Here is a 27,534-nt window from a genome sequence, read left to right on the forward strand (position 1 = left end):
TTCTAGGGGTCCAACATGATTTAAGAAAGAAGAAGATCTGATGAGAGTTGAACTAAATGAGATTCAAGCTTTTTTATTACCTAACATTAAGGTTATGCAAAAATATATAAAGAATGTAAAAGATCTAGTCGATGTGCCATATTTATCATTCAATGAGCAAGCTTTATTCCCCACTATAATTAAGGATACAAATCTTTAAAATATTAAAGCTATTTTTAAGGAGAGCCAAACAAATATTAAAATGATTTATAATTTTTTTAGATAAATTCCAAGAAGGATTTTAGGATCAACTTATAAATCATTCATTCCTTTGAAAGTATATTTTTGTAAGATATTATTTTAACGGGAACATTATTATATAAAAATGGGAGATATGCAACTATTATGGTTTTCACCATAATAGGCAAATAAACTTGTATAAAAGGGGGATTATTTTCACTTAGAAGTGGAATTAGTTTGTGGCAAGAAATTAAATTTCGGGAATTAGTCCTTGGGAAAAATAATAGTCTTGGAGAAATTTTGGAGAGAGCATTTTTGTAAAGGAATAACTTTTCCTTGTGAGAGGATTTGTAAGTACGAAGGCATTGTGTTTTGTCTTCAAGTGCATAGGAGAGACTGTGAAGGCTCAAAGCTTGGATTCTATAACAAAGTGTTTTGCTTGGCATAATTAATAAAGCAGTCCCTTGATTGAGAAGTAGACCCGAAGACATAGTCCTACCTGAACGGACTCCGTATCAAATTGTTTGTGTCTCCTTATTCCCTTTCTTATTCTCTCATCCATTATTATTCTCTTTTATATGCATTAAACACATTATTTAATTAAGTGTTTTAAGCATAAATATTCTTGTAATTTCAATGGTTAAGAAACATAGCCATGCAATTACTGCTTGGATTGGGAATTAAATCTATAATTTGGATTAAGTTGTGAAATTTTAAATCCTAATTTACAAATCAATGAGATGACCTAATTTGGAGGCAACTAAATTTTTTATTATAGATCTCAATTTTGGCTTATACTTGATCCTTCCTAATTGAATATATATTTTTAGCATCTCAAGGATATTCGGCTTATCGTTCTAATTCACTTCCTCTTAACATCTTCAAATCTTTATTTGTCTTCCATGCACACACACTTCTAATCCACAACTTGACCTTATATCTTTCATATTGTCAAGTCAGCTAGAATAAAACTTAGAATAATTAATATTCATCTTCTTAGTCAGCTACAACCCACAAATAAATCAATTGAACTCAATATGCCAAAACAAGAAAATCCTTTGTTAGGCAACCCTACTTGGTAGACACTAACTCAGAATTGATTTTCTTGTGTTAACAAAGTGAACTCAGTCAACACTGCATACTCATAAATTTCTTTAGGTAACCGAGTAAGCTCGGTTACCACGGGTTTCATCCAACACTTCATTAACCGAGTGAGCTCCGTTAACACTCAACTTCTGCAAAATTTCCTTTGGCACTCAAGTGAACTTAGTATCTATACTATCTTCTAAACTATGCAAACTCTGGAATGCTCGATCACCACAAAAAACTATCTTCAATGCCCGAGTGACCTCAGTATATTCTGATTGATAAAAATATGACATTTTGTGTAACATCAAAGACAATACAAAATTAAATAATTATTTCAACAGTGGGTTTACAAAAACAAGTTAGATGAAAATGGCAAAGTCACAAGGAATAAAGCAAGATTAGTTTGCAAGGGGTATGCACAAGAAGGGATAGACTATAGAGAAACATTTACTCCTGTTGCAAGATTGGAAGGGGTAAGAACTCTACCTACTTACTCTACATACAAATGTTTCAAAAATTATCAAGTGAATGTTAAATTTGCATTTTTGAATAGCATATTGGAAGAAGAGGTTTATTTTGAATGGCTAGAAGAATTTTCTAATGCTAACAACAAAAACATGGTATGTAGACTACACAAAGCTTTATATGGTTTGAAACAAGCACCAAGAGCACGGTATGAAAGGATTCACAATTATATTGTGAAAATTAGATTTGAGAGGAATGATGATAATAGTAATTTGTACTTAAAGACATAGAAAGGCAAAGGTATTTTACTATCTAAATATTTTGTTGATGATATCATATTTGGAGGTTAGGATACTTTATGTGAAGCTTTTGCAAATGAAATGAAGAAAGAATTTGAGATGTCTATGTTTGGAGAGATCAAGTTCTTTGTGGGTTTGCAATCAGATGTAATATGGTATATACATCACTCAGTCAAAATATGTAAAGGAGATATTAAAAACTTTTGGATTGGAAGATTCCAAGCCAGTAAGCACACCTATGGTGATAGGACATAAATTGTCAAAGAATGATGATTCGGCTGAGGTGAATCAAATATTGTACAGGTCTATGATTGGAAAATTATGATATGTAGTACATAACAAACCTAATATTGCATTATCTGTTGAGATAGTTGCAAGATTCTCTGCTAAACCCAGGGGGAGTCATTTGATTGTTGTTAAGAGACTAATGAGATATCTAAAAGGAACATAATACAAGAAAAATGAAAAATTTGAGTTGAAAGCCTACACTGATGGTGATTGGGCTAGAAATATTGATGACAAAAAGAGCACTACTAGAGGAGATTTTTGTTAGAAAAAAGGCTAGTTGCATGGACTAGTAAGAAACAAAACTACATATCTCAATCTACTGCTAAAGCTCAATATGTTACTGTTGCAGTAAAATCATACAAATATTGTATGGATCAAACATCTACTCAAAGTTATGAAGGAGGAAATCATTGAACCTATGATACTTTATTGTGATAACACAAGTGCTATAAATATATCAAAGGATCATGTGATACATACAAAGACTAAGCACATTGCAATCAAGAATCATTACTTGAGAGAATTAGTTCAAGACAAAGAGGTGGAGATGGAATATGTGAATACTAATGAAAAAATAGTGGATATCTTCACAAAAGCATTAGCTAAAGATGCTAATGAGTATTTAAGAGGTAATCTAGGGGTGATACCCCTATCCAAGTCTATTTAAGAAGCATGAGAAGTTCCCAACATCAAACGAGATGATTGACATATGTTACACATTGATGTAGTGGATCTTACTTTAGGAGCTGCCTAAAGTAATCAAAGAGTTGGAGCTAAAAATTAATCACAAGATAGGTGACAAAGAGAGAAACTATAAATTTTCATATCTACACGATAAGATGACAATTCTTTGACATTTTCGTTAAAGAGGGAGATATTAGTGGAAATATTATACTGATAGAAGGAACATGGAATATCTACTCAGAAGGAGATAGTGTACCTACTGATTACTACAAAGTAAGAAATGATTACACCTACCTAGTAAGAGGGAGATATAAGAATTGATCAAGAGGGAGTCATAAGGATGAGTTGATTATTTGTTGATTATAACAGAACTTTGTAACCTATAGAGAAGATGAAAGTTGTTGATAGAGGGAGAGATTTCAATACAAGGAATTATTTCCATTTTGATATTATTGTTGGTTGTACTGGTTGAATTAGTCTGCCATCAATGCCAAATAAGGAGATTGGTGAAAATAGATTTATACAAGTATGAGAATGTATTTCAATCATTATTTTTTCACTAATGTCAAGCCTGCTACTTACTGGTAAGACAACTACTTAGATGATTTGAGTGCTATCATTTGCTTGATTAATGAAGAGGATTTGATCAAATGAGATAACAATAGCACCTAGGGAAAAGGTTGAGTTATGTACCTATGAAAAAGGAATACAAAGATCATTTAAGACAGTGATGTTACAGTGCATTGATTATTTTCTTAAGGTTGCAAAGGTTGGATACACTGACAAAGTCTAGAAGAGAAAATAAGAAGAATTGAGTCTTCCAAGCTTGACCGAGTAGATAGTAAGTGTCGAATAAAGTTAGTGCAAGCTGAGAAGAAAATTAGTTAGAGCTGAGCAAAGTCAAATTCTAGTGTATGTAGAGTGATATAGTGTAATTTGAGTAAATTTTAGTTGATGTCGAGCACTAGTAAACTTTAGTGTTTGCTGAGTGATCTAGTTGATGACGAGTGGAAGAAAATTATGGAAACTGAGTGATAGCATATTGATATCGAGTGCCAGTATTCATTTTAAATCATGGATTTGATGAGTTTGATCTAACTATTTTGTTTTCTTGAGTTTTGTGAAGTGTGTGAAAGATAACTATGATGAGTTGGTGGCACAAAATTCATGGTAAAACATTTTAGATGAATTCAAAGAGGATTGAATAGAAGTTTTTAGAAGGGAATAAAATGAAAAGATGGTTAGATTTATTGAATCCTACCTAATCCTACCTAATCCTAAAAGGGAAAATAGAGATTGAATGGAAAAATATCTTAATTTTATAATCATAGAGATGGTCGGTTAGAAGCAAAGGTTGTCATGTGTGAAAACCTAAGAAAGACAAGGAATCTAGGGTATTGCTTCATTTAGTGACCAAATAGAAGAGATTGCGATTGGAAAGCAAAGAAAGAAGGCTTAAGGGTATGGATGCTTGAAGGATGAACAAGTTATCAGAGCTGAAGTGTTGTGAAAGCCAAGTGAAATAGAGGACTAAAATAGAGATTTGTAATCTACAAAGTAAGTTGTAATTTGTTATCAGATCAAGCCTTACTATTACTTTCTAATCATTGTATCAGTCTAGGGTAAATCCTTTGGATTAAGGTTTACCTAACAGTCATTTATAAATCCTTTAACCGGGTGACATTCCAAGTGAATGATCTAAAGTCCTCTAAAAAAGCTCAGTCCTAACAGGGTGATTGAAATCCTCTAACCAGGTCATATTTAACAGTGTACATTGTAACCTTTAACAAGGTTGGCCTTTCACAAGGCATCACTTCAAAAGAGTGAGAATGAGGTGCATGTGACTGGTGGTTTTTCCCAAATTGGGTTTCTATTTTAAATTATTATGTCAAATGTGTTATTGAATCTATTATGCTTCATGCTCACATTTCTACAAAATTAATTTTATAGTAACTTACACATTTATGGATATGGGCTCACTAAGCTATGAAAATTTTTATTTATACATCTGGACCTTAGATAACTAATTCATCCCCCTCTCAGTTACTCTAAAGAATTTTAGTATTCTCTTGTCAGCAATTACTTTCATCTCATTTAATTATCATATTCTTTTGTTTCACTGTGACTCTCATAATTTTAATGAAATAGAGCTAGAGTTTCTTTCTATTTTTGAAGGATATTTTAAAGCTAGCAGTCTCAGGAAGTGTGTTAAGCTCCAAAATTAAAGGAAGTTGTTCTCTTATGAAAGTAATAACTTTTCTCCTCTTTTATCTTTCATGCATAATTTACAAGTACAAACCTAATTTCTTTCTAAAATAAAATTTCAATGAAAATCTAAAATCTAAATGTTTTGACAAGTGGAAAAAACAATTTCTAAGCTAATGTAGAAATTTTTAGCCTCACCCCTTTTCCACTACATTCTAAAAACTAGGGCCTTCTATTTTTAAGGGAAAGATTTTAATTAATCCCACAGAAGAATAGAATTTGGGTCACGGGATCACCCTCTTCGTTAGAAATAGAGCTTAAACAATTGTCATGAGATCCTTTGCTTATTCCCCACCTTTACCTTTTCCTTGGAAGATGGTAAGAACAAAGTTACTCAAATTACTTTCATTGTTGATTTTCTCTTTATTTTTTATACCATGTGTAATAAATTTGGACTATAAATTATTTCCAAACTTTAGTTTGACACCACATGGTAGACCCCTCTTATTCGATGAACCTATTGTAGGTTTTAACCTATCAGTGTAGTATATGGTTCCTAATGTAAAATGCAAAGCACTCTACAATATAGGTTGCTTATCTTATAAGTTTTTGCACCAATTCATTTAGCATCCCCATGGTCCTCTTTTCGTTTAACTTGCAAATGTATGTAGATAAACCTATATGGAATGTGATTCTTTTGTCAACCCTCTTAATTTTTTTTCCTAAAAAGAAGTGCAGGTATCTCATTCTGGTCAAGTTGTTTTTCTATTGCTTTATAGTATTTCGAAATAACGTAACCGAGGGAATCCCCCAGGCTTACCGAATACTTCTGGCAACGCCTTGCAAGAATCATTACCCAACAATTCCAACTTTATTAAGTTGGGCATCATCTCTAGTGCTGGATATTCAGCACAATGACATCTCCATAACTGCAACTGCATCAGATTTGAGAAGCCACAGATCCAATTTGGCACTACAAAGCTTTCTACGCAAAGGTATTCAAGATCCTTCATAGCTAACATTTTCTCCGATAGAGGTGGAAGATTACCAGAAGACTTGTTGAATATTGTCAAATTACGCATCTTCACCAACGTGGCGAGGATCCCATCTTCAATACTCTTCAATTCAGCCTCGTGCTCGATATTTATCCGCACTTCACGGAGGTTGACCAAATTCGCAAAATGCTCCAACTTTAAGAAGTCACTCTCTCCCACAGATAGCTGGTTATCATTATCTAATTTCAGTACCTGTAAAGACACAAGCCTACATATTCCATGCGGCATTCGTCCTTGAAATGTGTTCCAAATGTGTGGACGTATACCCAGATGTTCCAGGCAATTAAGTTCACCAATCCACTCAGGGAACTGTTGTAGACTGCTGCAATCAGAAATGTCGAGGAAGCGAAGGCTCTTATTACTCCCTACACATTCTGGTACCTCTGTAATCTCTGTCCCCCTTAAATTCAAAACTCTAAGGAGCTTTAAATTTCCAACACAATCTGGCAATGATGAGATTTCAGTGCCGCTCAAGTCAAGTACGCGCAGTACTCTGGCACCGTTTAGCAAGATTGCTGGAATATTTTCAATGCCCCAATTTTCTGAAAATGAGAGAGTGCGAAGACACGACGCAGAATATACCTTGTTTGTTGCCATGGCATCTACGTCACCATCGCCTATGCTTCTCTTGCCCATTAAAATTCTGCGATACCTCCTACCCGTTTGCACAGTGAGATCTTCCTTGAAATCTTCCTCCACTCTAAATGCACATTGACTTTCTCTTGCTATGCTGATGGCTAAATCAAGTAATAAATCGTGAATTTTGAATATTCTATAATCCAGATCATACATGTCCTCTACTCTCTCAACCAGACATAGACTTTGAAGATGGCGTACATATTTCCATCCAATATCTAGCTGGTCCTCTCCATGAGGAACATAGCCTTCTGCTATCCACAGGTTTATGAGATATTGGTAGTGTATTTTCGCGTCTTCGGGAAAGAAAGAAAGATACACAAAACAGGGCTTCGGATGAGCAGGGAGAGAATCATAACTGAGCTTGAGAATTTGCATAATAGGATCCTCGGTAGAAGATGCTTCTCTTAGCTGCTGCAATTTCAATTCCCAGTCTCTTGACAATCTCTCACCCGCCAGAGACGCTGCCACTGTTTTGACAGCCAAGGGCAATCTCCGACATTCCCCTTCAACTTGAGGAGCAATCCGTTCAAGATGATGCGGGGGTTGATTTCCCTCAAAGGCAAAAACACAGAACAGATTCCAGCTGTCTTTTTCTGACAATGGCTGTAACTCATAGACACGAGCATTCATGCTGCTGCTCACTTGTCTGCTTCTTGTTGTGACAACAATCTTGCTCTCAGAGTTATTCCTCCTTGGAAGGCCAAGTGCGAGGACCAAGTCGTCTTGCTCCTTTGCCCTCCACACATCATCCAACACAATGAGGAATCTTGTGCTTTCCAAACGGCCATGAATGAGCTCTGCCGTCTTCACCTCATCCACCCTCTCATTAACAACCTCGTTCAAACCCAGTTCCATGGCCGGACCAGCCTGCGACTTCTTCAGGGAGTAAGTCTGAGAAATAGCCAGCCATATTGACTTCTGAAACTTATCCTTTATTTTGTTGAAAACATTTTGCATCAGAAATGTCTTCCCAACGCCGCCCATACCAACAACGGCAATGACAGGCACGGCAGGGTCATTCAGCAGGTGGAGGACTTCTTCAACCTTGGCCTCAATAGCCACTGGATGCGAGTCCCTCTCCATTATATTTAAACCCCTCAAGTTTACAGTCTGTACTGTACTTGTAGAGGGTTGGTCTGAATGAGTGACATCCCTAACAAGCTTGAGCTCCTTTCCATCATCTTTCATTATAGACCTCAGTCTATCTTTCACATCCTTAATACGGCGTGCCATTTTATAGCGAAACACTAATTGAGAATAGCTAAAAGCACATACACAAGAGGCTTGGGAGTTCTCATTATCATCCGTACCTTTTAATTGAAGAACACATTCGTCCACGATGTCCTCTGCATCCATGGCGATCTCTGCAACATCCAACAGCCAGCTTCTCACCGACGAACTGTGTGCACTCTGGGCATCTGCATCTCTGAGATACCCTCTTATTTTTGTAAGCTTATTGCTCAGCCATTCAAAGTAACTTCTGAAGTTGCAAACAAGCGAAACCTGCGCCCTTATCTCATCTACCAACATCCCGCTAAGCTTCTCAAGAACAAAATCAACCACAACAGATGCCATAATTGATTTTGTAAATAACAACTGAGAAACTTAAGCACTCTCAAATACTATGGCGGACTACACAGATAAAACTTGAAGCACAATCAAACGCTATTACCAACTCTGAAAATTTGACCAATAATCAGATTAAACTTGGACTCTAAGAAAATATTACTATGGAGTATGGACTAGACAGAAATAATTCGGCGTTTCTAACACTTTAGAAGCACTCTCAGATATTCCTACAGACTACACGGATATGACTTGATGAACTCTCAAACACTGCTATGAACTCTTACAGTTTGATGACTCTTTAACACAGATAGTTTTATGTCGCCCAAACACTAAACTGCAATGAATGTGAATACAGCAGGTCAAGAAACAAATTTATAAGAAAGCAGATTGGAAGGATTCCCAGGTTTCCAAGGGCAGAAGTTATTTAATCACCTTTTCTTTAATTATTCTCTTCTTCACCTTTCCCTTTGCCTTGAACATGGTAGGGACAAAGTTACTGAAATCACTTTCGCTTTATTACTGTCGATTTTATTTTCTCTTTGTTTTTGATAGTGGGGATAATAATTCTATTATAGGTTTCCTTCAACATTTCCTTTACTTTAGTTTTAATGACTTAAATATGAATTAGAGCATATATTTTGTAATCATCTTCTCAAATTTACACTTACAGGTTGACAAATTAAATGAAGTTAGTGTACTATTTTAAGTAAAATACATGATGTTGTCTAACCATAAAATCACAGTGAAAGGGTGTCCAATCCTTTGTTACTAAGGTATTAAGTTGATTGGCCACATAACTTTATCGTGTTATGTCTATTATAGACATACAAGACATAACATGATCACATTATAACTAGTATGAAAATTTAGTCATATGAAGAATAACACAATAATATTTTATCAACATAAATACACGATCATATTTAGGCTCGGTATAGGCCTATTGAACTACTCAAAGGCTTGGGTTGAAGCTTTCCCTCAACTTTTAGTAGCTTTAGACGTTTTTCAACTTCTAAGATCAATTCTCATCTTTGACTTCATCAAGTTTGCAAATGGTGAAGCGTGTAGCTCTAAAATTACCATCATAATCTCACACATTTTTTGATGTTTCTAACCATATAATTTTCTTAACTTTTGGACAAGATTAACATTGTGAAGTTGATTTTTCTATGTTAGTGTCTTGATAGTCCTCTCAAACATATATCTACCATTTTTTTAATAACTTTTGATCCAATTAATCAAATGCAAAATGAATTACATATTATTGTTCTACAATTGATTCTATACACTTTTTTTTAAGTGTAGATTTTAGAGTATTTTGATGCAAGTTATGCCTAGTGCACGAAGAGGTACCATAATTAAGGATGGAGTCACTTTAAAAAATCATAGAAAAATACTACTAATCAAAGATTTATGAAAAAGTACACAAATTTTAGATCTCACTCTTACCTATCACCCTACCAAAGGTTTATTCAAAATACTAAATACAACTATATGTTTTGTTGAGGGCACATAAACAACTATGCCATGTTTTTCAACAAAAAAAGAATAATTTTTTATGTGCACGAGGTTTGACCCTCTTAATCTTATTCATTTTTCAAAAACCTTATTATTTTAGAAAATAGATTCAAAGTAGTACGATTATTTGTGTTCTACACATTTTCACTTTTTGAGTGCATGGCCCTCAAATGGGTCTTCCAAGATTAGGTTTACTTGATTTTAAAAAAAGTGTCCATATTTACCCCCCTTTTTTCACACTATCTTGGTACACACACCTAGAGATTTGGTTTCATCCATGCATACATTAATAAACCAACAATGTTATGGCTCGCGTTAGAAATTAAAACATGTATACCATTGAAACAAACTCTTAGTTATCATCTACACTTTCACAATCCATGTCGGGACCCTTGTAGTAGTCTTGAGATGACCTATCACCAAGCAATAGTCCTAGTGGCTACTTTGCGAATGTAGCGATAGCAAAATATCATCCAAGAACTATACAAGTTAATCATCAAATGTAATTTGAATTGATAATATCACAAATAACCACTTATTCAAATAATTTTTGAATGGTCTAGCTCTTTAAGTTGGACATTACTTATCACTATCTTGGGGTTTAGGGTAGGACCAAAGACACCAAAAGACTTAGCTCCAATCCATGCAACTAGTTATCCTAGATAACCATTATATTAACAACCAAAGTAAGTTTCAAGATTTGGATCCACCATACTTTTCACTAGCTCAAGTCATTTAATCCCATTACCCTAGGCCAGTTGTGTGATATAAAAAAGCTTAAGAAGAAAGCTTCATCAAATAAAGTATTTTTAAAGTCTTACCTCAAATCATGACTGGAGCTCCCAACCAATCTCTTTAAAATATTTTTCCACATTAACATTGATAATACGATTCCAACTCATGAGGATACCCTTTCTTAGGTACACCACTTAACAAGTATTACACATTGAATTTTGTATCCTCAATGCACTAATTAAAAAAAAAGCTACACAAGATAACTGCGAAGCAACCACACTAACCCTTATAGTCATTCCCTAACATCATGCATACACAAAATACAAATCTATTCTATTTATAATATTTTTCCAAACTTAGAAGAAATTTAGCAATGGATAGTGTTGGAAGATTGGTTGGAAGCATGAATGTTGATGATATTCCTATGGGGGAGTACAACTATGATGATATGTTACATTCATGACTATGTTTATCATTGATGTCAATATAGTAGTTTTTTGTGGTCTCTAACAGAAGAACAGTGGAAAGATCAAGTTGGTACAGACAATCAGTTGAGTACTATAACCATCCGAGGTTATGGGAGATACTTTTGAGTATCTGGTATATGCAATTAACGTTAGAAAGAGAAAGGATAAGTCTAGAAGAAGTTATGTAATTTTTGGTGTTGTTTGTTCTGAGATAGAGTTTACAGAGGCATGTTCTGGTAAACTTTTATATCTCTTAGCAGAATTGATATCTTGAAAATCAAGGTTGAGGACATGGAGAATGCATGTTGGTGATGACATGGCTAAGCTCGGTTGTCATAATATTGCGTGTACGAAAAGTTATTCAAGTTGCAAGGCAGAAGATTTATGTTATCGCTAAGTGTAACGTGTTCTTAATGTGGTCCTATAATAATTAATTGAGGAGGTCTAATAACCAACTCAAGGAATTGTTTTATGGACTTGGTATAAAGGAAGGACATTTTCCTTTATCATAGTGTGTGTGAATGTGGATTGTTAATGATCAATAAGAAGCAGAAAGTACCAAATGCAAAGTTGAGCAAAGCAGTATGAAAGTGAAGGAAACTTCAATGTCAAAGTTTTGCTGAGTGATCCAAGGTTTGGTATTTGGATATGAGATTTGTGACCTAGTCTACAAGGTCTAATAGTGATTGGTCTGGTTGATAGGACAGAGGAAAGAACAGAGGAAAAGATTAACATAATAGTAAAATACTTGGTTGAGCAGTGAGCTATTCTTGTAGTTGAAATTACATGTTTGGGCAATGGGCTCTTCTTGCATACATTATACCACAACTCCTAATAGGGATTCAAAGTCTCCTAACAGGGACTCTATACTAAATGTTGTAATAGACTCCTAATAGGGTCCATCCTCTAAAAAGGGATATTTATATTAGTATATCATCTTGTGGGCATAATTCCCACTGGGATTTTCCCTCTGATCAAGGGTTTCCCTAGTCAACATATCTGGTTATTATTTACTTTGGTTGAATGGTTAAGTTTGGTTAATGAAGATATATGTTTTAACTATTGGATAATTGATTTGATAATTGATTCACCCACACCCCCACCCCCCTCTAAGTTATCTTGGTGGACTATTATTTCTAACAATTGGTATTAGAGCATTAGCTCCTTGAAGAAAAAGTTTAGCTTTGGGAGATCCATGGCGAATATGTTCAGGAAAGATAGTCCAAAGTTTGATGGAATAAATTATGACAACTGGAAGGAAAAGATGAAGACATGTTTGTTGTGAATGGGTCTAGGATATTGGATCTTGACAAAATTTGAGAAAACAATCATTACTGAAGAAGATTTGGAAACTTGTACCGAGGCAGAAAGAGATCTTTTCATGTGTGACATGAGAGCTAGAGAAGCACTATTGACTACACTTCCTAAAATTGAGTACAATTAGGTAAAATCATTTGCTACTTCACATTTGATTTGGAAAACTTTGGAAAATATTTTTGAAGGTGATGCACATTCTAAGAAGTTGAGGCTACAAAGTTGGATTTGTGCATTTCAAGATGCTAAAATGATGGAAGATGAATCTGTAAGAACATATATAGGCAGGATATCAAAAATTACTGTAGGTATTAAAGCTCAAGGAGGAACTAAAGAAGATGATGAGGTTATATGGAAGATATTAAAGACTCTAACACCACCATTTAAGTCAATAGTTCAAATGATACAGTTGTTAATATCTTGTACCAAAGATTTCACAAAGGAGACATTACTTGGAAGACTTGAAGTAGTTGAGAATGAACTTAGATAGTTTGGAGAATTGACTAGAATAGAGACAACTTTCAGTGCCTTGAACATTTGACCTAATTTATTAAGGAGCACAAGTACTAGAGGATATTTTTCTAACAACAATAGATCTGAGGAAGACAGAAAGATCGAAGGAGTAGCCCTTCTGGTAAGAAGGGAAAAAGGAGGTAAGAAAATCTTTAAATGTTGGACTTGTGATGAATACATGGTCATTATGCATCTAAGTTTCCTAAAAGAGAGAAAAAGTATAAGGGAAATCACAAATCTAGAAAAGATAGAGACTGTTCGTATGTAAATGAAGATAATGATTTCGATGAACAAGCATTAAGTGCTAGTGACGATGAAATTAGATTTGTGGCAATTAAAGAAGAAATCCCAGAGAAGGTAGCTCTGGTATCATAGGTTGAGATAAATATAATTGGATAATTGAAAGTGGTTGTTCACATCATATGACTGGTGACATGAACAAGTTTGTTCACTTCAAAAGTTAGGAGGAAGGAATTGTCAGAGTTGGAAACAATGTAGCATTCCAAGTTAAATGTATTGGATCTATAACTCTTAATGGTAAAACTAACACTGATGATGTATACTTTGTTGATGGTTTAAAGCACAATCTTTTGAGTGTTGGACAACCAGTAGATAGAGGTTATCAATTGTAGTTCATAGAAAAGACATGCATGATCAGAGATAAAGATGGAAAGGTAATTGGAATAAGAACCTAATTTATTGGTAATATATTTCAGTTGGTTATGGCATAAGATATTATTTCATATAAAATTTGATAGTATTGTGAGGACTAGTAGAGTCTTTGTGGTTAGAGATTTACTAAAGATTGTAAAGCCTACAAACACAATTTGCAAGGAATGTGTTTTGGCTAAGCATAACAGAACTTCTTTTCCAAGTAAGAGGTTCACCACTACAGAAAAGTTGGAGATTACATACACATAGATCTCAGTGGTCCTACAAAGACTAAAGGATTCTATGGTGAAAGGTATTTAATGATTCTAGTTGATGACTTTTCTGGAATGATGTGGGTTGCATTTCTTAATGAGAAATCTTAGGCATTTGACAAATTTAAGATATTCAAAAATAGAGTTGAGAATGAATCTGGTATGAAGATTAAATGTTTAAGATCAGATAGAGGAGGAGAATTTACTTCAAATGAGTTTAACATGTTTTGTGAAGAAAATGGAATTAAAAGAGAGCTATCAGCTCTGAGAACCCCTAAATATAATGGTATTGCAGAGAGAAGGAAAAAGTCAGTTACATAAGCAGCTAGAGCTATGTTAGTAGAGAATGATATATCCAAGACATTTTGGAGAAGTCTACACTATGAACAGAGTGCAAATCAGGAAAGACACAAACAAGACACCTTATGAACTGTGATTTGGTCACTCACCTACAGTTAAGTATTTCAAAATTTTTGGGAGCAAGTGTTATATCAAAAGAGATGATGATATTGGTAAGTTTGATGCTAGAAGTGATGAAGGTATGTTTCTTGGTTATTCATTGAAAAGAAAAGCTTATAGATGTTATAATCAGATAACTAACACTGTTATGATGTTAGAATTGATGAGAAATTCACGATACAATAGAGAATAGTTGATTACAATTCTGATGATGATGTTGTTACTAAGCCAAGGAATGATGAGATATTTCTTGAGACTAACAAAGATTTGCAAAATGAAGGATAGCCAAGGTGGGAACAAAGCTCGAAACCTTCAGTAGAGCCAAGAGTTGAAATAGCAACTCCTACTTTAGGAAAGAATATGATAAATATTCACTCATCTAAGCAGATCATCAGAAGCAAAGATAAAGGTGTGATGACAAGAAGAAGAGTAAATAAAGAACTATGCTTGATATCTCAAGTTGAGCCTAAGAATGTGTAGATGAAGCATGTAAATATGACTATTGAAAACAAGCTATGAAAGAGGAATTAGATTAGATATTAAAGAATGAGACATGGGAATTGGTCCCTAGACTAGTAGACAAGAATGTGATAGGAAATAAATGGATATTCAGGAACAAGATGAATGAACAAGGCAAAGTTGTAAGAAACAAAGCATGATTAGTATGTAAAGGTTACTCATAGCAAGAAGGAATAGATTATGAGGAGACTTATGCTCCAATAGCTAGAATAGAAGTAGTGACATTATTCTTGGCCTATACAGCACAAAAGAAATTCAAAGTGTATTAAATGGATGTCAAGTCAACATTTCTAAATGGAGAACTTGAAGAAGTGTAAATTGAGCAACCTGAAGGATGTCCTTTGATTGATGACAAGGACATAGTATGCAAACTAAGGAAAACATTGTATGGATTGAAGCAAGCACCCAAAACCTGGTATGCAAGGTTGGACAAACATTTGACCAAACTTGGATATAGAAAAGTTATGGCAGATAGTAATTTGTATTGGAAAGAAACTAATGATGGTTTAATGATTTTAGGTAATATTTGTTAATGACATCATATTTGGAGGCAATGATGAAGAAAATGAGAAGTTTGCAGAAGAGATGAAGAAAGAATTTGAAATGAGTATGATAGGAGAGATGAACTATTTTCTAGGGTTGCAGATTGTACAAAATAAAGAAGGAATCTTTATTTCTCAAACTAATTAGTTGAAGCATTTACTGAAAAGGTTTGGTTTGGAAACATGTAAACCCATTAGAACACCTTTGGTAACTGGACACAAGTTATCTACAAAGGATGAGACACCTACTATTGAGGAGAAAAAGTATAGATCTATGATCAGAGGTTTGCAATATCTGAATCACACAAGGTCAGATATAACGAATGCAGTTGGAATTGTTGCAAGGCTAATCCCAATGAAGTACATTATGCATCAGTCAAGAGGATATTTAGATATCTGAAGGGAACATCTAAGTTTGGATTATAGTATGACAAAACCAATGATTTTACTCTATGTACTTATATTGATGCAGATTGGGCAGGCAGTATGGATGATAGAAATAGCACCAGTGGATGAGCTTTCTTTCTTTGAGGAAGATTGGTTTCTTGGTTAAGAAAGAAGTAGGATTGTACATCACAAAGTATAGCAGAAGTAGAGTATGTTGCAGCAACAAATAATTGCAATCAAGTCATTTGGATGATGTAGATGCTAAAGGATATAATGATAGAAATTAGTGAACCTGTTGTTATACATTGGGACAATACAAGCACAATAAATATGTCTAAGAATCCAATGTTGCATTCAAGGAATAAGCACATTTCTATTAAGTATCATATGTTGAGAGAAAAAGTTGTAGAAAAGGAAATTAGATTGGTGTATGTGAGCACTAAAGAGTAGATTGTAGATATATTCACTAAGCCTCTTCCCAAAGAGACTTTTGAGTATTTGCAAGGTATGCTTGGGGTTATGCCCCTTCCTACATCATAGTAGAAGATGCAAAAGTGCATTAGTATAGGGTAACAGAGCACCATTTCTTGTCTAGACTGAATGTTGACGCTTCCTATATGGGGGAGTATATGTGATGGATAGAGTCATTTATGACTCTTGTTAATTTTGTTGTTGTTTTGAACGATGTCTTTTGACACTCAAGCTAAGTAAGTATTAGTTGTTGTAGAGTTTGATGCAGTGATGTTGGTTGCTAAAACCTTTGACATTGATGTCAATGAGGGAGAAGTTTGGTGTGAAAAAAATTATGCCAAGGAATATGTTTGGCATAAGCACAGTATGTGGAATAACAATTTCGTATAGAGAACACTGAGGTATATCAATGGGGGAGAATGGTTGATGAAGTAGATTTGAAGATGAACAATCTTTTGTTGGTATTCTTGGAACTAGATGTTTTTCATCTATATTTCAATCAATGCAAAAGGGGGAGTTTGTTGGAAGATTTGGGTGATTGTTGGAAGATTGGTTGGAAGCATGAATGTTCATGATATTCCTATGGGGGAGTACTACTATGATGATATGTTGCATTCATGATTGTGTTTGTCATTGAACGAAAAGATCAAGTTGGTATGGATGGTTAGTTGAGTATTATAACCACCCAAGGTTATGGAAGATACTTTTGAGTATCCGGTATATGCAATTGATGCCAGAAGGAGAAAGGATAAGTCTAGAAGAAGTTATGTAAATTTTGGTGATGTATGTTCTGAGATAGAGTTTACAGAGGCATGTTCTAGTAAACTTGTTATACCTCTTAGCAGAGTTGATATCTTGAGGACAAGGGTTGAGGACATGGAGAAGACATGTTGATGATGACATTGCTAAGCTTTCTCATCATAATATTGCATGTACAGAAAGTTATTCAAATTTCAAGGCAGAAGATTTATGTTATCGCTAAGTGTAATGTGATCTTAATGTGGTCATGTAATAATTAATTGAGAAGGTCTAACAATCGACTTAGGGAATTGTTTTATGGACTTGGTATAAAGGACAGACATTTTCCTTTATCATGGTGTATGTAAATGTGGATTATGAATGATTGATAAGTGGCAGAGGGTACAAAATGCGAATTTGAGCAGAGCAATGCGAAAGTGAAGGAAACTTCATTGCCAAGGTTTTGCTAAGTGACCCAAGGTTTGGTATTTGGTTATGAGGTTTGTAACCTAGTCTACAAGGTCTAATAGTGATTAGTTCAGTTGACAGGATAGAGGAAAGAGAAGAGGAGAGAGGAACATAGCAGTAAATTAATTGGTTGAGCAGTGAGCTCTTCTTGTAGTTGAAATTACATGTTTGGGCAATGGGCTCTTCTTGCATACATTATACCATAACTCCTAATAGGATTAGAATCTCCTAACAAGGATTCAAAGTCTCCTAATAGGGACTCTAACTAAATGTTGTAATAGACTCCTAATAGGGTCCATCCTCTAACAAGGAATATTTATATTAGTACATCATCTTGTGGGCATCATTCCCACTAGGGTTTTCCCTTTGATCAAGGGTTTCCCTAGTTAACATATCTAGTGTAATTGTCTATGTGCACTTTATTATGGATGATGTATACTTTGGTTGAATGGTTAATTTTGGTTAATGAAGATATATGTTTTAATTATTGGTTAACTAATTCACCTCCCTCTCTCAATTATCTTGGTGGACTATTGTTTCTAATAGATAGAACCCTACTCAATAAAGATCCTAGATTGATGCACCAATACTGTACAAAGAATCCTACATTAATCCAAAATCATATTTGTACAACAAACCCATGTAAGCAATAATTTCAGCCTCTTTTCATAATTATGTCACACCTGCATAAGTGACTTCACTAGGAATTTGACATCCTTAAAGGAGAAAGATGTGTACAACCTTAGGTTGATAGAGTATGAAGCCCAACCTTCCTCTTAGGATTCTATAACTAATGAAATCTTCAAGAATGACACCAACATGGAATCTGAGTGTGTCTTTCGTAACACCAAAATATATCACCATGTCAAAGAGATCACTAATAACTGAACCATTATTAATCATCTTATTTATATGCACCAAAGAAACTTACATGAGAGTATTTTGGCACTGAGTAAATTCCTGGAACTTGCATCCTAGACACAAATCTCACCAAAACACCTTACATCAAGTCATAAGACTTGGCATGAAGCATAGTGATTACTTTCCATTGTGGCTAAAAGACCATAGAGATAGCATACCCAAATACCCCATATAAACTTTTCCAACCAATAATGGAGTATGGAAAGGATGCTTTATACTTCTAAGGCTAACACAATTATCATGCACAAGAAAATGAGCCCACCACCTAGCTCAATAACTAGCTGAATAAAGCACCAACAAATGAGACAACCACCAAGCTCAATGATATAGCTTAACCATTGGCAACATGCCTCTAAATTTTTTTTTGAACTGATCTTAAGTTGCAACTAGTAAATCAAGATTACCTTCCAAATGCATTACACATCAATTTTGAATGACCCCAAATCATAAAGTATCCCACTATTTTATGTGGCCCAACTTCAATATTTACTTACTAAATATTCCTCCATATTTCTAGATTTTAGTCATTTTAAGAGTCAGTTCATTTGTGCAAAACTTGATGCACTAGGTTGCAATGAGATCTAAAAATTTGTAACTATGGCTATATTAGGGAAACATTAAACTCCAAGTTGATTTACACTGAACCTAAGTGCATCACAATTACAACATATTGGGACATACATCTTCATCGACATAGCACAAACCTGCATTAGGACAAGAACAAGTATCTAGTACTCATCTAATACCTCAATTGAGAACTATACCAAATGAATCCATCATCGATAACCATCAAACACCAATTAAGGCACTAACTAAACCCACCAACATAAAATTAATGAAGGTATACCTGCTTTGTAGCTTTGGTCCTTAAGCCCCATCAAAGAATAAATTGAGCTTAACACTACACATTGAGATCTGATGGTGGATCACCAGATTGCTACCCTCAAAGTCTCCTTTTAAAGATTACAGTTTCCACTACCCCAATATGAAGAACTCATGTAAAATATAAGCAACAGTGAAGAACAAGAGTAGACAACGTAGAGAAGGAGATGCTCAAATTGGATAGGTCATAATAAAAATAATGAATCTCTTCTTTTTTACATCCCCCCATAAGAATGACTAGAAAAACTTAATATCTCCTACGAGCAACTCAACACCTCAAACTCATTTCTCAAGATAAGAGCTATACCAAAGAACCCTAGATGGCTAAGCAGTGAGATGTCCAGTATTACTTTCTACCAAAATCATTAGCAAAAAATTCCACCTTGTGCTAATACTTAAATTCAATTACTCTAGATAAGGAATAATCTACATATGAGAGAATGTTTCAATCTAGTCTACTTGGATGTACCTCTCTAGTACCAAGAGAATAGACCACTCCATGATCATCTTGCAACTCTCTTTCACTTCTCAAATTAATCTCTCACCAACATTATACATCACCCAAGAATGAACGGTCACCTATCTAATCACCAACATAGATTTGACAAGTAACAAAAAATGCATCAAAAAAGATCTCTAATCTAGTACCCTTCTGGCCACATGGACTGATAAGCCATATACTGATAATCCCAATCACAACATGCTCTATTACTAGATCACCAAATCAAACTGATAAGTCACATGACTAACTTTGATACATGATTACCAATCTAGTATGGCCCATAAACTAAATGCAACCTTCTCCCATATACTAACTCAATGAGTTAGTGTAGCCCAATTCTATATTCCTAGTCAAACTTTCTTTGATATACCAGATCCATGATCTTGTCTCCTGATCACAACACTACTCAGATACTAGATCATCACATCACTTTGATTATAAAAAAAACATGCTCTAATACTAGATTTCATGGGTCCAAAGTAATGAACCATGTCGCACTGATGATTATACTATACCCGTAAGCTTCAGGAGTATACATTAGTTAAATCCCTAGCTTCTATCTCACCAAGAGAGCATGAACTAGACTTATGCAAAAGCCTAGATGCTTAAACCATTACAACACAACAAAATAATCAAGTACTCAGCTTCAAGACTTCTTATCCTTGAGATATCTCTCACAAGCCAATCCAAGGTAGATTTGGGTATAGGGTGGATTTTTGGTCTACACAAGCCAATATCATGGAAACCTCCTACAAACTCACACCCAATATGTCTTAAAGTCCAAGGTAGTTTTTAAATTAGCTCATTGTCCACTAACTTGACTACCTAAGCTCTATCAATAAACTTGATACACTCAAGAACCCTATATAAGGATTCTTTCTCCTTGTACACTTACAACCCTCATTTAAGCTCACCATGAAGTCCAATGATGATCTATCATGGAAAGCACCTGACTTTTAATCCTAGACCATTGTCACATTCCATGCAACAAGGGATTATTCCATAGAGACCAACATAACACCAAGTTATACCATGGAAACTTGGTTGCATTCCATGCCACATGAGCTCTACTTTGAGAACCCTTCATTAAATAACCCCTTATGAACACATTTCCTAGATTTCTCCCATGAGAACCTTAGCAAGTAGCATTTTCTTACTGTACCTAAACCTAAATCTATATCCTCAAGCCCGACTCTTAAGATATCATTGCATGACTTAGCATGATGACATGACACTGCTAATGGAGAAGTGACCTTGAAACCTACAATGTAGCCACTACTCCAATGCATGCTTCCAAGATCCTACTAGCACGACTATTGTCATGATTAAGATTCTTAAAGCTTTTCAACCCATATTGTTGACTTAGAAGAACCCATCAAAAAACCAACCTAATATCGCCAATATCAAAAAATGCTTCACAATAGTACCATAGACTATAGGTAGCATATTTAATGAAACCCTGTCTTAATCAATGTGATCTCTCCTACAAAACCCTAGGTTTTTGTTCGTAAACCACTTGAATGCTCCTTGGATTAGCTCCTAGCCTTACCTACTCCACAACTATGCTCGTGGGGTTAGCCATGACATATCCCCATATTACACCTCGAATCATATCCCTGAAAATACTCTATACCCACAACCTTGCCAACATCCCAAGCCCAAATTATACCTCGAATATGTCCCATACAATATCCTACATCACAACTATGCTAGTGGGAATAATCATACATCATAGCCACAAGATAATACCTCGAATTGATACACAACCTTGCCTTGACTTTGCATTTCCAAAATAGCCATCAAGAAGTGTGCATTGTGCTACACCTCATCTCAATGATTCCATCATTAATCCAAGAAGTCAACTTCAATATTAATAGGTATCCACCTTCAAAGCATCCAAGGCATTGCACAGTTTAATATTAGAATAGGAGAGAATATTATAGACAAGGTAACATGCATTAAAAATCCTTCCAACCCAAGGTCACATCTTCAAGGGTGTTATAGATATGACCCAAAAAAGTCCAAAACCACTAGTATAAACTCTTACTATTTGATCTTTCTTCAATACAAATTTTTATGTCTCTCAAATACTAAATTGCAATTATTTTGAATAAAGAAGGTCAAGAAACAAATTTATATGAGAGTAGATTGGAAGGATTTATAGGTTTCTAAGTGTTGACATTATTCAAATCAACTTTCATTTAATTATCATATTCTTTTGTTTCGCTGTGACTCTCATAATTTTAATGAAATAGAGTTGGATTTTCTTTCTATTGTTTAGGGATATTTTAAAGCTAGTAGTCTCATGAAATGTGTTAATCTCCAAAATTAAAGGAAGTTGTTCTCTCATGAAAATAATAACTTTCCTCCTCTTTTATCTTTCATGCATAATTTACAAGTAAAAACCTAATTTCTTTCTAAAATAAATTTTCAATGAAAATCTAAAATTTAAATGTTTTGACAAGTGACAAAAATAATTTCTAAGCTAGTGTAGAAATTTTTAGCCTCACCCCTTTTCCACCGGCTTTCTAAAAACTAGTGGCTCCTATTTTAAAGGGAAAGATTTTAATTAATCCCATGGCAGAATAGAATTTGAGTCATGGGATCACCCTCTTCCTTAGAAATAGAGCTTAAACAACCCTCATGAGACCCTTCCCCGATTGCCCACCTTTACCTTTTCCTTGGAAGATGGTAGGGACAAAGTTACTCAAAATTCTTTCATTGTTGATATATATATTTTTAAAATATTATACATTTATTTTTGAATTCTAAACTTTATAACAATTTTATAAATATATTTTATTTTTAAAAACATATATATAATAATAAAATTATCATCTATCTTATTTAAAAAAATTAAAAGATATACCTGTAGTATTTCACTATTTTCCCAGTCTCACTATATAGAGACAATTTCCCACTTTGACTATTTAACATTCTAGCTTACAAATCAATTACTAGTCCTGCACAATTTTGACGTTAGGATTTTTGGATTTCATTTTTATCCATAATTCTCCGCTCTCATCAAACACATTTGGCAATCCTGTATTGTAAAAGTGACACTCTTTCAGACTTGACAAGAGCTCCATCCCACGTGGAATTTTAGTCAACCTGTAACTCTCTGTTACTTTTAGTATGTCAAGTCGTGGCATTGCTCCATCTTGTACTTCTGGGAACTCCTCTAACACTGGAAACCCGCCAATTTCGAAATAACGTAACTGAGGAAATCCCCCAGGCTTACCGAACACTTCTGGCAACGCCTTGCAAGAATGATTACCCAACAATTCCAACTTTATTAAGTTGGGCATCATCTCTAGTGCTGGATATTCAGCACAATGGCATCTCCATAACCTCAACTGCATCAGATTTGAGAAGCCACAGATCCAATTTGGCACTGCAAAGCTAATTAGGTAAAGGTATTCAAGATCCTTCATAGCTAACATTTTCTCCGATAGAGGTGGAAGATTACCAGAAGACTTGTTGAATATTGTCAAATTACGCATCTTCACCAACGTGGCGAGGATCCCATCTTCAATACTCTTCAATTCAGCCTCGTGCTCGATATTTATCCGCACTTCACGGAGGTCGACCAAATTCGCAAAATGTTCCAACTTTAAGAAGTCACTCTTTCCCACAGATAGCTGGTTATCATTATCTAATTTCAGTACCTGTAAAGACACAAGCCTACATATTCCATGCGGCATTCGTCCTTGAAATGTGTTCCAAATGTGTGGACGTATACCCAGATGTTCCAGGCAATTAAGTTCACCAATCCACTCAGGGAACTGTTGTAGACTGCTGCAATCAGAAATGTCGAGGAAGCGAAGGCTCTTATTACTCCTTACACATTCTGGTACCTCTGTAATCTCTGTCCCCCTTAAATTCAAAACTCTAAGGAGCTTTAAATTTCCAACACAATCTGGCAATGATGAGATTTCAGTGCCGCTCAAGTCAAGTACGCGCAGTACTCTGGCACCGTTAAGCAAGATTGCTGGAACATTTTCAATGCCCCCATTTTTCGAAAATGAGAGAGTGCGAAGATATGACGCAGAATATACCTTGTTTCTTGCCATGGCATCTACGTCACCATCGCCTATGGTTCTCTTGCCCATTAAAATTCTGCGATACCTCCTACCCGTTTGCACAGTGAGATCTTCCTTGAAATCTTCCTCCACGCTAAATGCACATTGACTTTCTCTTGCTATGCTGATGGCTAAATCAAGTAATAAATCATGAATTTTGAATATTCTATCATCCAGATCATACATGTCGCCTACTCTCTCAACCAGACATAGACTTTGAAGATGGCGTACATAATTCCATCCAATATCTAGTTGGTCCTCTCCATGAGGAACATAGCCTTCTGCTATCCACAGGTTTATGAGATATTGGCACTGTATTTCCGCGTCTTCTGGAAAGAAAGAAAGATACACAAAACAGGGCTTCAGATGAGCAGGGAGAGAATCATAACTGAGTTTGAGAATTCGCATAATAGGATCCTCGGTAGAAGATGCTTCTCTTAGCTGCTGCAATTTCAATTCCCAGTCTCTTGACAATCTCTTACCCGCCAGAGACGCTGGCACTGTTTTGACAGCCAAGGGCAATCTCCCACATTCCCCTTCAACTTGACGAGCAATCCGTTCAAGATGATGCGGGGGTTGGTTTCCCTCAAAGGCAAAAACACAGAACAGATTCCAGCTGTCTTTTTCTGACAATGGCTGTAACTCATAAACACGAGCATTCATGCTGCTGCTCACTTGTCTGCTTCTTGTTGTGACAACAATCTTGCTCTCAGAGTTATTCCCCCTTGGAATGCCAAGTGTGAGGACCAAGTCGTCTTGCTCCTTTGCCCTCCACACATCATCCAACACAATGAGGAATTTTGTGCTTTCCAAACGGCCATGAATGAGCTCTGCCGCCTTCACCTCATCCACCCTCTCATTAACAACCTCGTTCAGATTGAGTTCCATGGCCAGAGCAGCCTGCAACTTCTTCAGGGAGTAAATCTGAGAAATAGCCAGCCATATTGACTTATCAAACTTATCCTTTATTCTGCTGAAAACATTTTGCATCAGAAAAGTCTTCCCAACGCCGCCCATACCAACAACCGCAATGACAGGCGCGGCGGGGTCATTCAGCAGGTGGAGGACTTCTTCAACCTTGGACTCAATAGCCACTGGATGCGACTCCCTCTCAATTATATTTAAACCCCTCAGATTTACAGTCTGCGCTGCACTTGTAGAGGGTTGGTCTGAATGAATCACATCTCCAACTAGCTTCAGCTCTGTTGCCTTTTCCATAATGGACCTCATTCTATCTTTCAGATCCTTAATCCGACGTGCAATTTTATAGCGAAACACTAATTGAGAATAGCTGAAAGCACAGACACAAGAGGATTGGGAGATTTCATTATCATCCGTACCTTTTGATTGAAGAGCACATTCGTCCACTATGTCCTCTGCATCCCAAGAGATCTCTTCAACATCCAGCAGCCATCTTCTCATGGCCGCACTGTGCGCACTGTGGGCATCTGCATCTCTGAGATACTCTTTAATATCTGTGAGTTTCTTGCTCAGCCATTCAAAGTCACTACTGAAGTTACAGACAAGTGCACACTGCTGGTTTGTCTCTTCTATCAACATCCCGCCAAGCTTTCCAAGAACAACATCAACCACAACAGATGCCATAATTGATTTTGTAGATGACAACTGATAAACTGAAACGTAATACTGAGCTATTGAGCAATTCGAACTATCAGAAGGAAAATAGAGCCTAAACTGCAATGATCGTGAGTACCTATTCCAGGGAAAGATGTTAATTTATAACATTGTGGGCAGAAATTGCTGAGAAGCTTTCCCAGTCCATTTTGCTTTTTTGTTTTCCTGGCCCATGTGATGATTGCCTCTTTAAAATTATTTTAATGTTTATTTTATAAATTTTTGACCTTTCTCCTTTACTCTATACTCTTATTCCAATGAAATTTGCAGTATGCTGTGCTTTCATATCCGTCCATCTGTGTCACGTGCATCTGCCTTGACTCGCGGTTCTTTTGTTTTATCGAGGATTCTCTCCCATATTTTGGGCATCACCCCATGTGAGCTTGTCGGTTTCGAAGAACGTTTGCATGTGGAAATTGCATTATCGTGCCTTTTTTATGCGGGTTTATTGAAAATATAATGAATGTAAGTACAAATGGTTAGGAAAGATTCTTTTGGAAATGTCTATTATATTAAAGCAGTAAAAAAGGGGCTGTCTGTTTGTTTTTTTTTTTTTGATGAATAGTCATTTTCAATTAATAAAATTTATTAAGATTACAATTCACAAAAAAAGGGTCGGGGGATATAGGATCACCTCGCGAAAGAGTTCAATCGGCCGAAGCCGAAGCAAACAACATGGCTGCAGCCAGCAACTATAAACTATTCATCAAAAAAAATATTTAGAACAACCTCATGCTGCCAAGGCAGTACCAGCAGAGGTAGGAGGATCATCTTTATCAGGAAATCCCCACGCATCAGTGGGATTGTGAAGCGGACTAGGAACAGTCCAGCCGTCAGCAGCATCCGCAGGATCTGAGGTAGTTGCAATCTCCACATCCTTCTTGTCTGGCCACGGAGGAGAAATTGCCAAGGCCAGCCAGGGAAACTTGCCAGAGTGCGCCTGTCCAGGGGGAGGAGTCGGAGACTAGCCAGAAGCCCGCCCGGGGGGGAGCCAGGGACCAGCTAGAACCACCACGTGGTGGGGAAGCAGAGCGGTGCCTCCAACCGCCATGACCACCGCTGAGAGAGCGATGGCGGGGACCCTGGGAGTGCGGCGTGTGCGAATGGCGGCCAGAGGACTGGCGTCTGGAACAGCGACCGCGAGATGAGGAAGCATCAGCCGAGGCATCTGGAGGCACTCTGGTAATGGTACAAGGAGCATTGCCCCAGTGGTTTAACAATTCTTGTAAGTGGGCAACCTCTAGGGCAACTTTATTAGCTTGCACCTGTATCTGCATAATGACATTGTTACAAATGCATGCCTTAGTGTACATTGCAACGTTAACATCTGGAAAACTGTGAGTGAATAAAACTGCATTCCTATCTTTCCATAGAAAAAACAAAATTTCCATCCTGAAAGTATGCCAAATCTGGGGGAATCACCCAGAAGGATCATGTGCCATGAAAAAGGTTCGGGCCTGAAAGGCTTGAAAAAATCATGGATCCAGTGCCAATAATTCTGAGCACGTTTGCAAAACCAAAAAATATGCAAAAAGGACTCAGGTTGGCCACAGAAGGGGCATCTGGGATTAGGAACCCCAATGTGCTTGAGTCGAGGCCCCAGGGGAAGACCTTGGAAAGCAAGGCACCAAGCAAAGTGAGCAATCTTAACTTTTGTAATGGCACTCCAAATGGTGTCGAACCGTTTTCTCCATTGAGAAAGCGAAGAATGCAAATGCTACTGTTGATTAAGCGTGTCCACCATCAGAAGGTGGGGTGAAAGCCATTTGTATCCCATATTGGGCTTATAATTAGTAAATGGAGTGGCAAGAAACCACTTCCAATCATACCACCAAGGTCGGACAGACTGAATCCCCACTTTATGAAGTAAGTGCACAAGGATGGAAGACAACAAAAGTTCATAAGTCAGACGATCGGCACGTACAAGGTGGTATTGAACTTGCATA

The 27,534-nt window shown here is 36.1% G+C and overlaps 2 protein-coding genes across 2 annotated transcripts; both read right to left on the reverse strand.

Annotated features, from left to right (window-relative positions):
• Positions 1-6,022: 6,022 nt before the first annotated feature.
• On the reverse strand, positions 6,023-8,518 carry LOC149560601 (disease resistance RPP13-like protein 4). The gene has a single exon (XM_089827652.1). It carries the CDS (start codon positions 8,516-8,518, stop codon positions 6,023-6,025), a length of 2,496 nt encoding a protein of 831 aa, XP_089683778.1.
• Positions 8,519-22,691: 14,173 nt separating this feature from the next.
• Positions 22,692-25,558, reverse strand: LOC149560602 (disease resistance RPP13-like protein 4). The gene has a single exon (XM_089823632.1). It carries the CDS (start codon positions 25,556-25,558, stop codon positions 22,829-22,831), a length of 2,730 nt encoding a protein of 909 aa, XP_089679758.1. The 3' UTR covers positions 22,692-22,828.
• Between the last annotated feature and the right edge of the window lie 1,976 nt (positions 25,559-27,534).

The sequence above is a fragment of the Cupressus sempervirens genome, chromosome 4 (genome assembly GCF_028749045.1).
Source record: "Cupressus sempervirens isolate cs-2001-9-10 chromosome 4, ASM2874904v1, whole genome shotgun sequence".
NCBI classification, from domain to species: Eukaryota; Viridiplantae; Streptophyta; class Pinopsida; order Cupressales; family Cupressaceae; genus Cupressus; species Cupressus sempervirens.